The sequence below is a fragment of the Pyxicephalus adspersus genome, chromosome 2, assembly GCF_032062135.1.
Source record: "Pyxicephalus adspersus chromosome 2, UCB_Pads_2.0, whole genome shotgun sequence".
Lineage (NCBI taxonomy): Eukaryota > Metazoa > Chordata > Amphibia > Anura > Pyxicephalidae > Pyxicephalus > Pyxicephalus adspersus.
In genome coordinates, this window is record NC_092859.1 from 29,918,434 (window position 1) to 29,933,039 (window position 14,606).

The 14,606-nt window shown below is 38.4% G+C and overlaps 1 protein-coding gene across 1 annotated transcript in view; it reads left to right on the forward strand.

Annotated features, from left to right (window-relative positions):
• DENND2A (DENN domain containing 2A) overlaps positions 1 to 14,326 on the forward strand; it is a 65,923-nt gene extending 51,597 nt beyond the window's left edge. Inside the window, exons 12-20 of the mRNA XM_072400215.1 lie at positions 1,718 to 1,795; positions 2,367 to 2,507; positions 3,286 to 3,434; positions 5,891 to 6,068; positions 9,573 to 9,614; positions 10,031 to 10,145; positions 10,827 to 11,066; positions 11,377 to 11,463; positions 13,039 to 14,326. Coding sequence (XP_072256316.1) covers positions 1,718 to 1,795; positions 2,367 to 2,507; positions 3,286 to 3,434; positions 5,891 to 6,068; positions 9,573 to 9,614; positions 10,031 to 10,145; positions 10,827 to 11,066; positions 11,377 to 11,463; positions 13,039 to 13,070 — 1,062 coding nt within the window. The 3' untranslated portion in view covers positions 13,071 to 14,326. The remainder of the gene's footprint in view (positions 1 to 1,717; positions 1,796 to 2,366; positions 2,508 to 3,285; positions 3,435 to 5,890; positions 6,069 to 9,572; positions 9,615 to 10,030; positions 10,146 to 10,826; positions 11,067 to 11,376; positions 11,464 to 13,038) is intronic.
• The last annotated feature ends 280 nt before the right edge of the window (positions 14,327 to 14,606 follow it).

Sequence of the window (14,606 nt, forward strand, 5' to 3'; positions counted from 1 at the left end):
CTTTTAGTGATAAATAGAGAGGAGACTCTGCACTGGGGATCTTAAATTTCCTGAACTCAACATTCAACAATTAAGCTACGTACACACTTCCAATTATTATCGTTGGAAAACGAACGACGAACGATCCTGCACGATATCTACGAACGATCGTATAGCACCGATCCTGCACATAGAGATAACGACACGATCGTTTGTAGATATTGTACACACAATAGATACGATCGTTTGAGCGATAGAGGAACTATGTGCACGACAGGAAAGTGAACGAACGTTCGTTCATTACGCATGCTCTGAACATGGACGATCAACGAACGACCGTACACACGAACGATGTTCAACGATCGTCGTCCAATTCGATCCGCCGGTCCGGTCGTTCGTTTCCAACGAGTTTCCTCGTTCGTCGGCGTCGTTGGTTACTTTTTTACGAACGATTTTTTGCCCAATCGATCGTTCGTCGTTCGATTGGAACGATAAAAATTGGAAGTGTGTACGCACCTTTAGAGCTGAACTCATGAGATAGACAAAACTACCCTTGCTGTTGTATCCCCCCCCATACTGCAAAAGTTAAAAACTTTTTTTTTGTTCCGGTACTTTTATCTACCTATCTCTAGCTCCTGTAGGCTCCTTTCTCTGTGAGCAACTGGTCGCCCAAATGCTTTAGTTGTTAAAAAATGTTTATATATCCTCAGCTGCACATGTTAAACTCTAAACGTTGATCCATCGTATTTTGATTGGAATTTTTTTTTAAACTTGCTTTTCTATAGTTAATATGTTGTTTCCTGCTCTTTTATTGCAGCAGCGTATGGTGACAGAGGATAGAGTAATAGGTCCACTCACATCATGACAATACAGACTACAAATATGCACACAAAATCTAAGATTTCCCCTCACAAAACATGCATGTGTAAATACCTTTCCTATTTTAGTCCTCGTGATTCACAACTTGTTAACATCCCACAGTGCTGACTGTTTTTTTATTATGTAAAGCCCAATTTAACTTTCTTTAAAAAGAAGCAACAGCCTGTGTTAAATACTTTTGCTTGCCAGCTTGCTGCAGAGAATGACCCTTGTTCTTTACTAGCAGGCAATCTTCTCTCTGCAAGGGCCTTAATATGCTCTCTACTGAGTCAGACTCTATGCTGATTGATAGTTAGGGCTTTAATTTAGAAAGAATGTGCTGGACTTCAGAGAGATCTCTGCTTTTACACAAAAGGGCAAGGGTCCTCCTCTGAAGTACACTGGCATGGGAGAGGCTTTTCTACTCAGACTGTAGCTGTGTTTGCATACTTTTTACCTAACTTTGTTTTCATGGACCTGGAATGTATTTCACTGATTTAAACTGAAAGTTCAATTGGACTTTTAGTTATGCTTTGGTGGTTATGTCATGCTGGCTGTGTATTTTGTACTTTGCCCTTGGAATTATCCTGCCAACATTCTTTGTTTGGTGTAGGCAATGTTTCCTTTGTAGGGTTGAATCAACAGAAGTCATGGTTAGTGCACTGTGACAGAAAATGTTTGCCAGCCCTTTGAACCTTCTTTAAACCCTAATGTTCCTGACAGGTAACAACATACAGATTACATCATGTACTTTACTTACTGTTCAAGAGAAAAAAAGTAAAAAAAACAGTATTTATCAAAGACAAACCTGGATCTGCATGTGTGTAGTGTAGATTTTTCCAGCATGAATTGCCTCTAACCTCCCATTTTGTTCCCACAGCCCAGCGGGAAGGGGAAGAGACTTCCTGAAGTTTACTGTATTGTCAGCCGATTGGGGTGCTTCAATCTCTTCTCAAAGGTACAGAGGAGGAAAAATAAACCATAGTAGTGGCTTGGGGGAATAGACATTATGGGTGGAAAGGAATGGGGAAAATAGTTTATGGGTTGCAAGATGCCAATATTTGCTTACTTTATAAGAGGACTACATGTAGCTTTGTTCTTCTTTATGGCATAGCAAAAGCCAGGACATTTTAGTATAAAGAGACAATGATGGGGTTAAACCCTGTTATTTTTTTTTTCTTACAAATGATACCGCATTTAAAAGATTTTCTCTTCACATTTCGTCCTTTTTGTGTGAGGAAGTCTCTCAAAAAATAAAGAGATTCACTTCTTCATCATCATGGTGACTCTTTGAAAAGATTTTCGTGTGTTCTGGTGAAAACTGTAAAAATGTCATTTTTATTAACAATGGTAACAAGGGTACACAAAGAATGATTATCCCTAGCAGAGACACAAACCTTAATAATGCCAAGGGTTTCAGTCTTTCCTCAATTCATCAAAAACTTTGCCAACAACTGTTTTGACATTAGATACACTTTAAGCTTTTTTAATTCTACTTTTTTAAATGTCATTGGAACTAATTCTTACAGATCTTGGATGAAGTGGAGAAAAGGAGGGGTATCTCCCCAGCTCTGGTACAGCCATTTATGAGAGCCATCATGGAAGCCCCTTTTCCAGCTCTAGGAAAGAAGATTACAGTGAAGAACTTTTTGCCTGGGTCAGGGAATGAGGTATGGGAGTGGACTGAATGGAAAGCTGTACACAAGGGAAATGTGATTAGTGCCCAACCTGTAATTGACTGAGCTATCCATCAGCCTGTACATTCTAGGAGTTTTTGGTTTGTGGTTGGGCTGGGATTACTGTGACTGGATTTAATCACTAGTTATCTTTCCCAGCAACAAATGGGATGAACAAATGATCCACAGACAGCAGTGTTCATTCACTTTAAAGGGGAGTGGGCAGGGTGAGTGGAAGGCACTGTGTTCCATCCTCCTCCACAGGAAACAAAGCAGACATGTTGGTCCTGTTGGTCCTGCAGGATGGATCACTGAGCAACATTGGGGAACAGCTATAACGACATTTCCACATGAGGTGATCATAAATGTTTATCTCGGGTGACAAAAATCTAGCATCTGTTTGTAATGTAAGACAGAACTTTGAGGGAATTTTCTCAAGTTATAATTGGCAAGACATTTCGTCCAAGATGGGATTGACACGACAAAAACCCAGCCTGTGGTTGGCAGGAGAATTTACTCGAGCTGTACAGACTGACATAAAAGTGATCTTAAGTCATGGTTGGCATAAAATTCCCCCAAGGTATGACTAGCCGAAGAATAGACTTACCCAAGTGGTGATGATTGGTGGGGAAGACTCTCTTAAGCTGTCAATGGTGGTTGGGGGCTTCTCCCAAGTTGTGAGTGGTGTCAGACATCCCCAAACATGTCATAGTTTGACATGATATATTCCTGTATTTTCTAGGAGTGTGCCTTACCTCTGCTCTTCTCTTAGGTGATTGAACTGTGCCGTCCTCTGGATTCAAGGCTGGAACATGTAGATTTTGAAGCACTTTTTTCCACCCTAAGTGTACGGCACCTCATACAAGTCTTTGCCTCTCTCCTTTTGGAAAGAAGAGTCATTTTTATGGCGGATACCCTCAGGTAGAGTTGAAACAAAAAAAATATTTCTCATATGTTTAAAACAATACATTTTTAGTAATAAATAGGCAGTTTGCTATGTTTGTTTACATATATGTGCTGTATTTAAGTGCATTTTTTTAATGGGTTGTTTGATTTTTTTTTTTATAAAAATGTTTTAAGCAGATCTGCACTATGGGAACCTTTGTTCTGAATGTTTCTCCTACATAATGCATAATGAAAAAAACACGTACAAAACATTCATATAATGCAAACATTTGAAAAAAATCATAAAATATTGGGAAATTATAGTAAAATTAGTATGAATGTAAAAATGATGGCAAAGAAGAGATGCACAGAGTAGAAGTGAAAGTGCAGGAAAGGATGAGGAGAAAATAAACAAGGTGAAGAGAAGAAAGAAAAAAAGAGTACCAGTCAATATGGAAAGGAAGAAAAATAAGGCAGGGAAAGAAGAAAAAAAGAAGGGGGGAAGGGAGGAAAGGAGAAATAAGGAGAGGAAGGGTATAAGAAGGATTCATAAAAGAAGAGGAGGAAGAAAGGAAGCAAAAAAGTCAGGGAAGGAGAAGGAATAAGGTGAGGAAAGAAGAAATAACAGGAGGGAGTAGAGAAACAAAGTAAGTAAGCAAAGAAGGGGAGGTAAGGCGAAAAAAGAGGAGGAAAGGTATAAAAATAAGCAAGGAGGGTTGGAAGAGAAGAAAGAAAAAAAACAAGTAAAAAGCGAGGGAAGGAAGGTAAAAGTAAAAGAAAGGAAACGCAAGGCGTAGAAAGAATGAAAAAAAATGATAGTGTTTACCAATCAAATGCTATGCATCTTTGTTTGAAAGTGTATGTTTTGTGGTATGTGTGTTACCTGCTTTAGCCTGATAGATTTTTAGAAAATGTGAAAGCACTAGGAATATGCAGCCAATTACAATGTCATATTCATCCTGACACCTGCTCTGCTGCTGTATATGCTATGGTATCTCTGCCAGACCTTAAATATGTCCACTGTTCCTACTTTAGTAAACCTAGCTAGTAATAAACATGAAACTTCCTGTTTGAAAGATAAGTCTGTTTCCACATGTGAACTCATTTTGCCCTCCATGAACTTCCTGGTTTCTGCAGGGTTAATTTCCATACATATTTTCCTGCTCTCTTTTTGTTGTGTTGTCGTGGATACTGGAGTAAATATTACAGCGTTCAACTCTGATGTCACCCAGCATTTAATTATAAAGTGTTGTGTGTGCAGAGTGGGATTCTGGGCATTTTTCCAGGAATGTCCCTGTTCTAGGCAACTAGCGCTTATATGTAGAACTCCGCTTTGCCTGTTTATTTAATCTCATGAGGAATAGAAACAAACTGCCCAGATTTGATAAACTTTTCCCAAAGACTAAGAGCAAAGCCCTGTAAATGAGAGAGATCGCTTTTGCAAAATAAATGAAATTTTCCATTGCATAACAAAGGGACAGTTTGAACTTTTTGGTTCTAATACTTTCCAGCAAAATTTCTGTAAACTTCCTTTTACTTCTGCCTTGGGTTTGTTTCTTGGTGTTGGGGATATACATGGGTCTTTAAACTTTTGAAATAAGGGGAGCAATGCCCTGGTCTTAATCAATGGAAGAAAAAAAATTAAAAATGCTTTTGGATTGGTGAATAGCAGAAGTGAAAAACCTACCTAATGCCCATGGGTCGTAATAGAAGCAATAGTGCCCCATTGTTGGTTTCAGTAGGAGAAGAAACATTGCCCCTTATTTATTTAAATGCAATTGTGCCTTTATTTTGCTTTCAATGGGAGAACATATAGTCCTCATCATTTTAGTGGGAAGAGGACTAGTGCCCCATCGTTGGTTTTAGTGGAAAGAGGAATGGAGCTCCATCATGCTTCTCAGCTGGAAGAGAAATAGTATTCCATCACTGAAATCAGTGAAAGGAGAAACAGACTAAGTACATGCTATACATTCTCTGTATAATACGATTTAGATTACTTAATATTTACATGGACCAAGCCTGTTAACAGCATGCAGATTAAGGCACACATCTGATAATTATCACCCGATATGAACTGTCTGGTGAGAATCTGTGTACAGAGGTTGCACAGCGTCGTTCATGGGTCTGTCCTGACCAATCCATGAAAGACCGACGGTGAACAATTACAATACAAGTGAAGGAAAAAGAACTTTCTCCCTTGTCCCCTCTCAATAGGTCAGAATAGTGCTGTGTGTACCAATCATTGACGGAGGCGTCCTGACAAGTGCTTTGTCCAGTCATTGCTGTCAGAAGATTGTAATCATAAGCTAGCTGTTTGCTGCATCTTGCCTGCGGCAGAATAATGGTATCAGCCCATGTCTATTAGTTAATGATTTAATAAAATTGTAAAAATTTCTATCCCATATATTCAAAAGTTCAACAATTAATTAATGTTTCTGATTACTCTTGATACTGGAAAACTTTAACAGTTTTAATTCTTTGTTTTTCTTTAGCACTTTGTCCAAATGCTGCCATGCGATGGTAGCGCTAATATATCCTTTTGCCTGGCAACACACCTACATTCCTGTGCTTCCACCATCCATGATTGACATTGTCTGTTCACCCACACCATTCCTGATTGGTCTGCTTTCCAGTTCTCTGCCTCGTCTGAAAGAGCTACCAGTGGAGGAAGTAAGTTTTAGATTGTTATTCAAATTCACCCTTTATGGCAGACAGAAACTAAATGTCAGAATGTTTAGTTGTTCAATGTTGTTCACATTTAGCATTTTTCATATTAGCCATGGTGACAATAGTCACCCAGATAAACAGAGAGTGAGGAACACAGGCCATAAAAATGGAAGTTTGAAATACTCAGAATTAAACAAAAAAAATTGTACTGTTCTGTTGAACTTCAAAACACTCCCTTTATGTTATGGAGCTAGGAGGAGGTGCGGGTGAGCTATTTGTTGTCTAAATTAGGTAAGCAGCATAGCATGACCAATGCAGATCTTTCATAGTTAGAGTAAGATAGAGGCAGGGAGCGTAGTCTCCCTAGGACAGAATTTGTGTTACTGGTGGAATCACCAGGTGAAAATAAGAACAAAAAAGCCTGAAAAGAAAAATGAATGCAGCCATCGCATCTAAGAACTAGTAAGCTTCAACATACTAGTTTTGGGGTTTAGATATTTGTGAAGTGACGCTGAACCTAAAAGCAAGCAGCTAAAGGACCACATCTTATGTAAGGATAACTAAAAAACAAATATAAGCATGCAGTCAGCTTTTCCATGCATTGGTGATAGTACAGGCTGTTTTTTTTTATTCAAACATTCAAGTCTGACATAAACGGTTTTGTTATGTTTGATAAAAACTGATAAAGCTTCAGTTTAGTGAGACCAGTGATGTGGGAAAGTACTGACTACAAAGAGGTCTTTAATACACATCTGCACAATGAAGTTAATAATTCACAGTTATAATTTAGTTTCATTGATTAATACAGTGCTTTATTGTCGCCTGGAACAAAGTACTAGAAATCCTGTGTCTGAGCCAAATGGTTTAAATATTTGGTGGCCTAAAGCAGTAAGAGAAATATGTGGGCTGATCTGGCCTTCATTCTAGTTCTTTTTCTTCAGTAAAAAAAGTTTTATAAATTATAATTCCAGATAAAAAAACGGGGAAGAGAAATGGGGAACAAACTTTTTGCTTATATTGGCAATGTTTCATCTTTTATTCATGGGGATAATAAAACTGCACTGTACCTGGTCACAAAAGGCAGCAACTCACTTATACTCTTATTTTCCATTTTAGAGTATTTTGAGACCCAAAATCACAATTCCTGATTTACATACAGGTCAGGCATTAGCAGAATATCCATGCCAGGGCATTTGTAACCCCTACCACCTAATTTAATGCAACCATTTCACTAATTTCAAGTGGCAGAGCTTTGTGCAATGCTACCAAACCTGTTTCACCATAGAAAAAAAGAACAAATAAGTCTATGCAGAAACAAGACAATTCTGGGAATATCAAGTTCATGGTACCTTCCTTCAAAGTGATTACTCTCATTACCTCTCCATATCACTACTACAGAACACAGTAATAAATTTTCCCTGGGGGGAGATACTGCATGTCTCAGGAAACCTGTACATAAATACAATAAAATAAAATGACAAATGTCCTGTTCTATGAAAGAAAGAAGTTACTTTTTCTTGCCTTAGACCTGCTGGCCAATGACTTTCACCAGCATAAACACAGCATTACTTCTTTTGGAATCTCCCCTACAATATAATTGTACTACCAATAGACATGTAGATCTGTTATCTAATGCACTGCTGTCACTTGGGATGCTGACCACATTAATTGGTACATCCCACAGGAATGGACAAAAATGCATGCAGCAGTGCATTACGTGAACACATTGCATGCAATACTTTAGTGGGAACTTCAGGTCATTGATCTGTATGCAAAGTCTGATGCCTTTGCATATTGTACACTTAACACAATTAAACTGCACAAAAATGTGTATATAGTGATATGTGACTGCTGTGCTATGGATGATAAGGGAGTAGTTGTTTCCTATACTCCTGACCTTTACACAATGTAAATTAAACACTACACGCCCCCCCCTTCAATGTATACTGGGCTGTACTTTGGATTAACTCTTGGCCCCCACATTTACCCTTACATACACCTTAGTATTTCTTGACACAAATACTGTAGCATGTGTAAATGAATCAAGCAATTCTAACAAATACCTTCACGCTATAAAAGTACAGCATTTCTATGCCCTTTATTAGCCCTTCGGGTGTTGGAAAATATGTAATCTGGCCCCTGGAATATGTAATATGGCCCACAAAATAGGTTGGACATCCCTGATTCATTTTGCTATTTTTTATTTTGCTCATACTTCTATTTTAATTACAAGGGTGGTCAGTTGGTTTCAAAGAAATGGTAATATTTTTAAGGTATAACACGGTAATTGCTTTGTATACAGTATAAATAATACATATATATGTAATGCATCATATCTGTCTTTATTTCCATCAACCAATGAGAATAGTTTTTCCATCAGGATGCTTCTCAGTATTCCAGCTCAGCTGTGGACATCGCTGACAGATGAACACATTGTATTGTGCTGATTCTGGCACTCTGTCCATAGCCCAGTTTTCACAAGAGAGAAATAATTACCGTAATTAGCTAATGGCTTCCGGAGGCAAAAGAGAATGCTTGAATGCCAAAATCAACACTGATCAGTGTATGGCTGTAAATGATAAGCTGTCATTCCTTGGAAAGGTCCAAAGGAGAGGAAGAGTCACTGGGAGTGAATATTTTATGCTTTAATTTGTACACCAGGCAAGGGCTCTTACTTTTGGATAGCTTAGAGAAGTATAAGAACCCTTGTCTGGTGTTTACTGCCATCTGAAGCTCTGGGAGAGGTTTACTCTCACTTTCTGTCCTGCTGACTTCATTTTACCTGAAAAAAAATAGGGAGGAAGTCTGCAACAGGAATGCAGACTGAAAACAAAATGCTAGATCATCTATCAGTGTTTATTTCTGTCAGTGTCCTATTTGCAGTTCAACTCTTCCAATCCTTTCCCATTCTGTCAAAACATAGAAAACACAGACAATTTAAAGAAACCCTGTCACTACACAAGGAGCAGCTGAGCCAGCACAGACCGTAATCAGTCACTCCAATAAGAGGGCTATGACATGCAAGGAACAAGAGGGCAGTGCTAGGAAAGTGAAACACATTTGTGAAGTGTTAATTCTTTAGCAAGTTCAAGGGGATATTGCAGATAAATAAGGAAACGCTTATGCAAAGAAAAATTACTGCAAGGTTCAAATACTTAATTTACAGTAATTTTACATGTTAAGTGGCGACTGAGTTTCCTTAAAGCTTCTCTGATATTTAAATTTTGAACTCAGATCTTTTTTTAAAGAGATTCTTTTTAAGTTATCCTTTAATCAACGCAGTTGCTGAGTATAAGTGGAAAGCTGGGCAGTGATTGGAGCAGCTCCAGAACGTTAAAGGGATTTGTCATTTCTGGTCAGTGGTAGGGAAACCTCAAACCACAGCTGAGGATGTGTACACTGCAGGAATGGCCTGCTACTGCTGAAAATATGCTAGGCAGAAAAGCGGGGACTGGAAAGCCCCTCAAGAAACCGGAAATTAAAGACCTTTTGTTTTGTCCTCTGCAGGTTCTCCTGGTTGACCTTGGTAATGATCGCTTCCTGAGGCAGGTGAGTGAGACTTTCTGTATAAAAAGAACCTTGCATGCAATGGTCTACTTCACCTTATCATATATAGTCACCTAATCATATATTGTCAGCTAACAGGAAGTGCCTAATTTTTAGGTTGTGCAGGTTTTATACCTGTTCTTAAAATATATAATAAATTATTATATTATATTTGAACTGTAGTTGTTTGCCTGGAGTTTAGCATTTACCCATGTATTTACCTAATCGTACATTCTCTTCCAAATGCATTGCTAAGTCTGGCAGTAAGTACTATCGATCTGCCCACTCCTCTTCTCCATAATCCAGTTTGGTGATGTTTGCACCCTCCTTCTTCCAACATGTAAATAATAAAACTGTCTGGTGTATGGGTATTCTTAAAGCTGCAATAATTTATTCTTGTATTCATCTATGTGTTTTAGATAGATGACGAAGACTCCATCCTCCCCCGAAAACTGCAAGCTGCTCTGGAACAGATCCTGGAGCAAAGGAATGAGTTGGCTAGTGAAACCGAAACTTCTGCTAATGGCCAGCAAGGTAAGTGGCACATTTTCCACTTTTCCACTGTGTTTCTCCTTTCAAGAACTTGCTTTCTTAGTTACAAAATCTGTAGCTTCTTTTTACAGTTTGGTCTGTGAAAATTCAAACCTAAGGCTTCTTCTTGACACTTGGTTGAGGAAACCTTTTAACAATCTACAGGTCCTTAAAGCATATTTGGTTAATTTATATGATGCGGTCCCAGATTAGGAACAGGATTTATATAGCGCCAACATATTACGCAGCGCTGTACATTAAAAAGGGGTTGCAAATGACAGACAAATACAGACAGTGATACAGGAGGAGAGAACCCTGCCCCGAAGAGCTTACAATCTAGTAGGTGGGGGAATTTACACACAATAGGCTGGCTGCAGCATTCATAATAGATTGTAGAGGAGAGAGTCGGGTTAGTGGAATACCAGGGAGGAGGAGGTTACAGTAGTCCAGACAAGAGATAAGAGCATGTAAGGAGTTTGGTGGTCTCAGGGGACAGGTAGGAGCGGATTTTCGAGATGTTGTGTAGATGAAACTGACAGGATCTGGAAATGTTCTGAATATGGGGTACATTATAGCATAGCTGGTCATCAGAAATGTCAATATTAGTGTATTGGAGTGGGACAATCAGTGTTGGTTCTGACTAAGCTAATTTTCCATAAAAAATATAAATTTGTTTTCTTTCAGATTCCAGTGCTCTCAATGACTTGGTATCAGAGGCCTTTGTCCGCTTCTTTGTAGAAATAGTTGGACATTATTCTCTATTCATGGTTTCTGGGGAGCAGGACGAGAGAACATTCCTTCGTGATGCCTTTCGCAAATCGGTCTCCTCCAAGAGTGTCCGGCGATTCCTGGAGGTCTTCATGGAAACACAAATGTTTGGAGGCTTTACCCAAGAGCGTGAGATGAGGAAACAGGGAACCAAAGGTCAGTGAGCCCAAATTTAGGTGATTTGCAATAATCATGCTTTCTGTTATTTCTTTTAAGATTAAGTTGGTCAATCTGCCCTGACCTAATGATAATCTGTGAAAAGCACTAAAATGGGTCAGGGTCCATTATTGCACAGAAGTATTGTCAGTTCCTCTTTTTCTATCCTCCTTGTTTTTCCTGACTTAAAATTTCAGCCTCAGGGATCTTGCTTTGCAGCCCCCACAGATATAACACAGCTGCAAGCACAAAGGATTCTGGGTGTGTAAGGAAGATGCTGGACTCACCCGCTATTTGTTTGTGTTTACAGGTCTCTTTGAGGTCAGAGCACAGGAATATCTGGAAACACTGCCGGGAGGGGAGCAGAGCGGAGTTAATAAGTTTTTCAATCGCATAGGTGAGCTGAAAAATGCATTATGTTTTAAATATTTAAACTTTTAACTGCCCCCTATAAATAAATAGTACTTGCTGCACGGCACATACCCTGCACTTAGCAGATCAGATAAACTCCACATATTTGTTAGTGCTTAACATATTGGGGATTATTTATTAAAGCTCTCCAAGGCTGGGGAGGATACACTTTAATCAGTGAAGTTGGTAAATTGAAATTGATTTCTTCAAAGTCATTTCCTGGCAAATGTTTTGAATCCTAGACCAGATCCATTCTAGGTTTGCTGGATCACCCAGCTTCACTGATGAAAGTGTATCCTCTCTTGGAGGATCCGCCTTGGAGAGCTTTAATAAATCAGGCCCATTGTGACTTGGTGTTCTTGGAGCTATCTGATATATTATAGCATAATTGATTTTTGGTGGGTGGGCATTACAGAACAAGCAAAGAGGAATTTGTGTTTAATATTTGTTTAAGTATTTAATGTTTCACTCCTAGAACATTTTACATAGGCTGTATGTGTGTATGCGGGATTGCTCTGTTATTTATCTTTATTCTCTCCCTGTCTGGCTATCTAGGATGCCATATTGGCTGATCAGTCTCCTGTCTTAGCTTGGGGTTGATAACTGACACTTTGTCTTTTACTTAAGGAGTATAAAATAATGTCTCACTGACAAAGCCTTAAGTTTTCTTTTATGTAATCAGCGCACCATTGTTATTTGACAGTTCTGTCTGAGAGTGATTGTTACCAGTTCAGATAGTATGTAGGATAGTTTTACAGCCTGACATTTTAAATCCTAGATAAAAATGTTGTAAAATGATCAACAATTACATTTAGTTTTCTAAAGTACATACTGTGTGAGCCTTTTTTTAACCCTTTGTTATGTCTCAGGGCTGAGCTTGTGCAGTCTTTAAGCAGCCACTTCAACATGCAATAGCATGCCAATCCCCAGAGCAAGATTACTGGTGGTATCAACAGTGGACCATATAAATCTTCATAATGTGTGCTGGAACATCTGTTTCTAGTCTCTGCTAGATGCCTGTGTGACAGAATGACAACACAGGAGAACAATTTAAGAGACACATGCAGAGCATTGTCATTCTATATGTGCCTAACATTATTGCAGGATCATCATGTACTTTTTTTATAAAAGCTGCAAATATAAAAAAAATATTCAAATAACTTTCATAATGAAATTAACATTTCAAAGCAGCAGTAAGCCCAATCACTGAAATATCAAATACACTAAAAGTAATCTTTGAGAAGAAATCCCTGAACTAATAAAAAGCTTGTGTGACAATGTAGATTACAAATGCCCATAAATGAATGGTTCTCTTTACAAATAAAATCAGATTTTGGATCATGTCTGTAGTAGAGTAAAGTTAGGGGTTAGGAATATGTTTTAGGACCTGGGGTTCAGTGCTTTAATTAGGGTTATGCTGGTCATATTTTAGGACATTGATTCAGCAGAATAAAGTGAACCAATGTTTTCCTCTTGCTTAGCACAGGAATTCTATATCCTAAAATGTTGATCTAATTGTTTTTTTTTTTATTGCTGAGTAATATTTTCCTTATTTCCACAGGAAGTAAAATGTGGTTTCGACATAAGAAATAGAAAAGAGAAAATAGAAGACGGAGATGAGGACTTTAAATTATTAACAAGCTGTCTCCACTTTAACCGGATTTCTTACTGTTGGGAGACTCCAAGAAAATGTGAGGGATAACGACTAAGGAAGCAAAGGGCTCCTCTCTTTCCTTTGAGAGCCACCGTCCTCCTTGACCCTTCTCACAGAACTTGTTTGGGGTCCCTCTGCTGTTTCATGCACTGGACAGACCTGATAAGCTCACCATTCATACCACATTAATGGCCACTAACTTTGTTTCTTAGGGATCTTTTTAACCTTCGTGTCAGAACTTTATTTATATTAGGATAAAAACAATCTTTGCAAGAAGTCGGACTGATTTTATCACCTCTAATGATTGGGGATATTTAACTTTTCATTAAATCGGTGTACTTGGAGCCTAACATATCTGAAGGAGATATTTGGAGAATATAACATGATCTTTATTAAAGTGTAAAGCTGAAGACTATATTGTGATTTGGTCATTAGTGTAAGGAGCTCCACTACTACTTGGTACGTGGTAGTGCCTAGTGTGATTTCACTTCCTATTGGCACAGGCAAACTTTGTCTGAGGATCGATATTAGGTGTTTTTCACAAAATGGAACAAATAAAAATGCTGGAATTGGTTACCTGACACCGTGTGTACCTGGCTGCTAATTCGTAGCAGCTGGAAAATGTAAAGAAGAATAGCATGGGTTATTTTCCAGCTCTCATTCCACACTTATTTCAACTTCCACTTTTATTGGGCTAGGTGAACTGTTTGCAGGCCATGGGAACTGTTGCATGGCAAGGAGTAGTTCATGGGCTCTTTCAAAATGTACTTGCAGCAGTTCATCATGGGACCTCCTACCTGGGATGTCACTTTCTACTATTAGATCACATGACGATTTAACATTCTTTTCTGACCTCTCCATTGGCAGTAAGTCATAAAAATGTGAAACGTGCGTCGAAAACAAAGCATCTACTCATTCTTCGAACTGTTCTTGTGTGCTGTCAATTATTGATAACATTGATTGTTTATGAATGCTTTTCCATGTTTCGTGGTGTGCAATGTCTGTGGTACTGATTATTACAAGGAGGCTCACAGAATCTGTGTGCAACTTGATAAAAAAAATGAATCTGTTGTATCTGAAGGAATAGCATTAATTTAACTGTAATCACTCACAGGCCATTCAAAATATGTAACAGAATCATTACATTTGTGATCAGTAATGGAGGACAATCAAATAAAGGAGCACTTAAAGTGTATGTAAAGCAATATTTTTTTTAAATTATGCTTGGAGGGGGTAGACCCTCTGTTGGGATATTAAAATATAAAGCGAAGGGAAATCCAAATTTTAGGGTTTTCAGCAGAACAAGAAATGAAGATAAAAGTTCATGTTTTCATTGCTATAACACCAGAACTAGAGGGTAGAAGTGTAACCAAGAAACAAAGAGCAATATCTTCACTGTGCATAGCAGAGCTGTGAGAATGATCTAGCAAAGTCCTCTACTACAGGATGCCTGCAGAAAAGTGAATACAAAACCA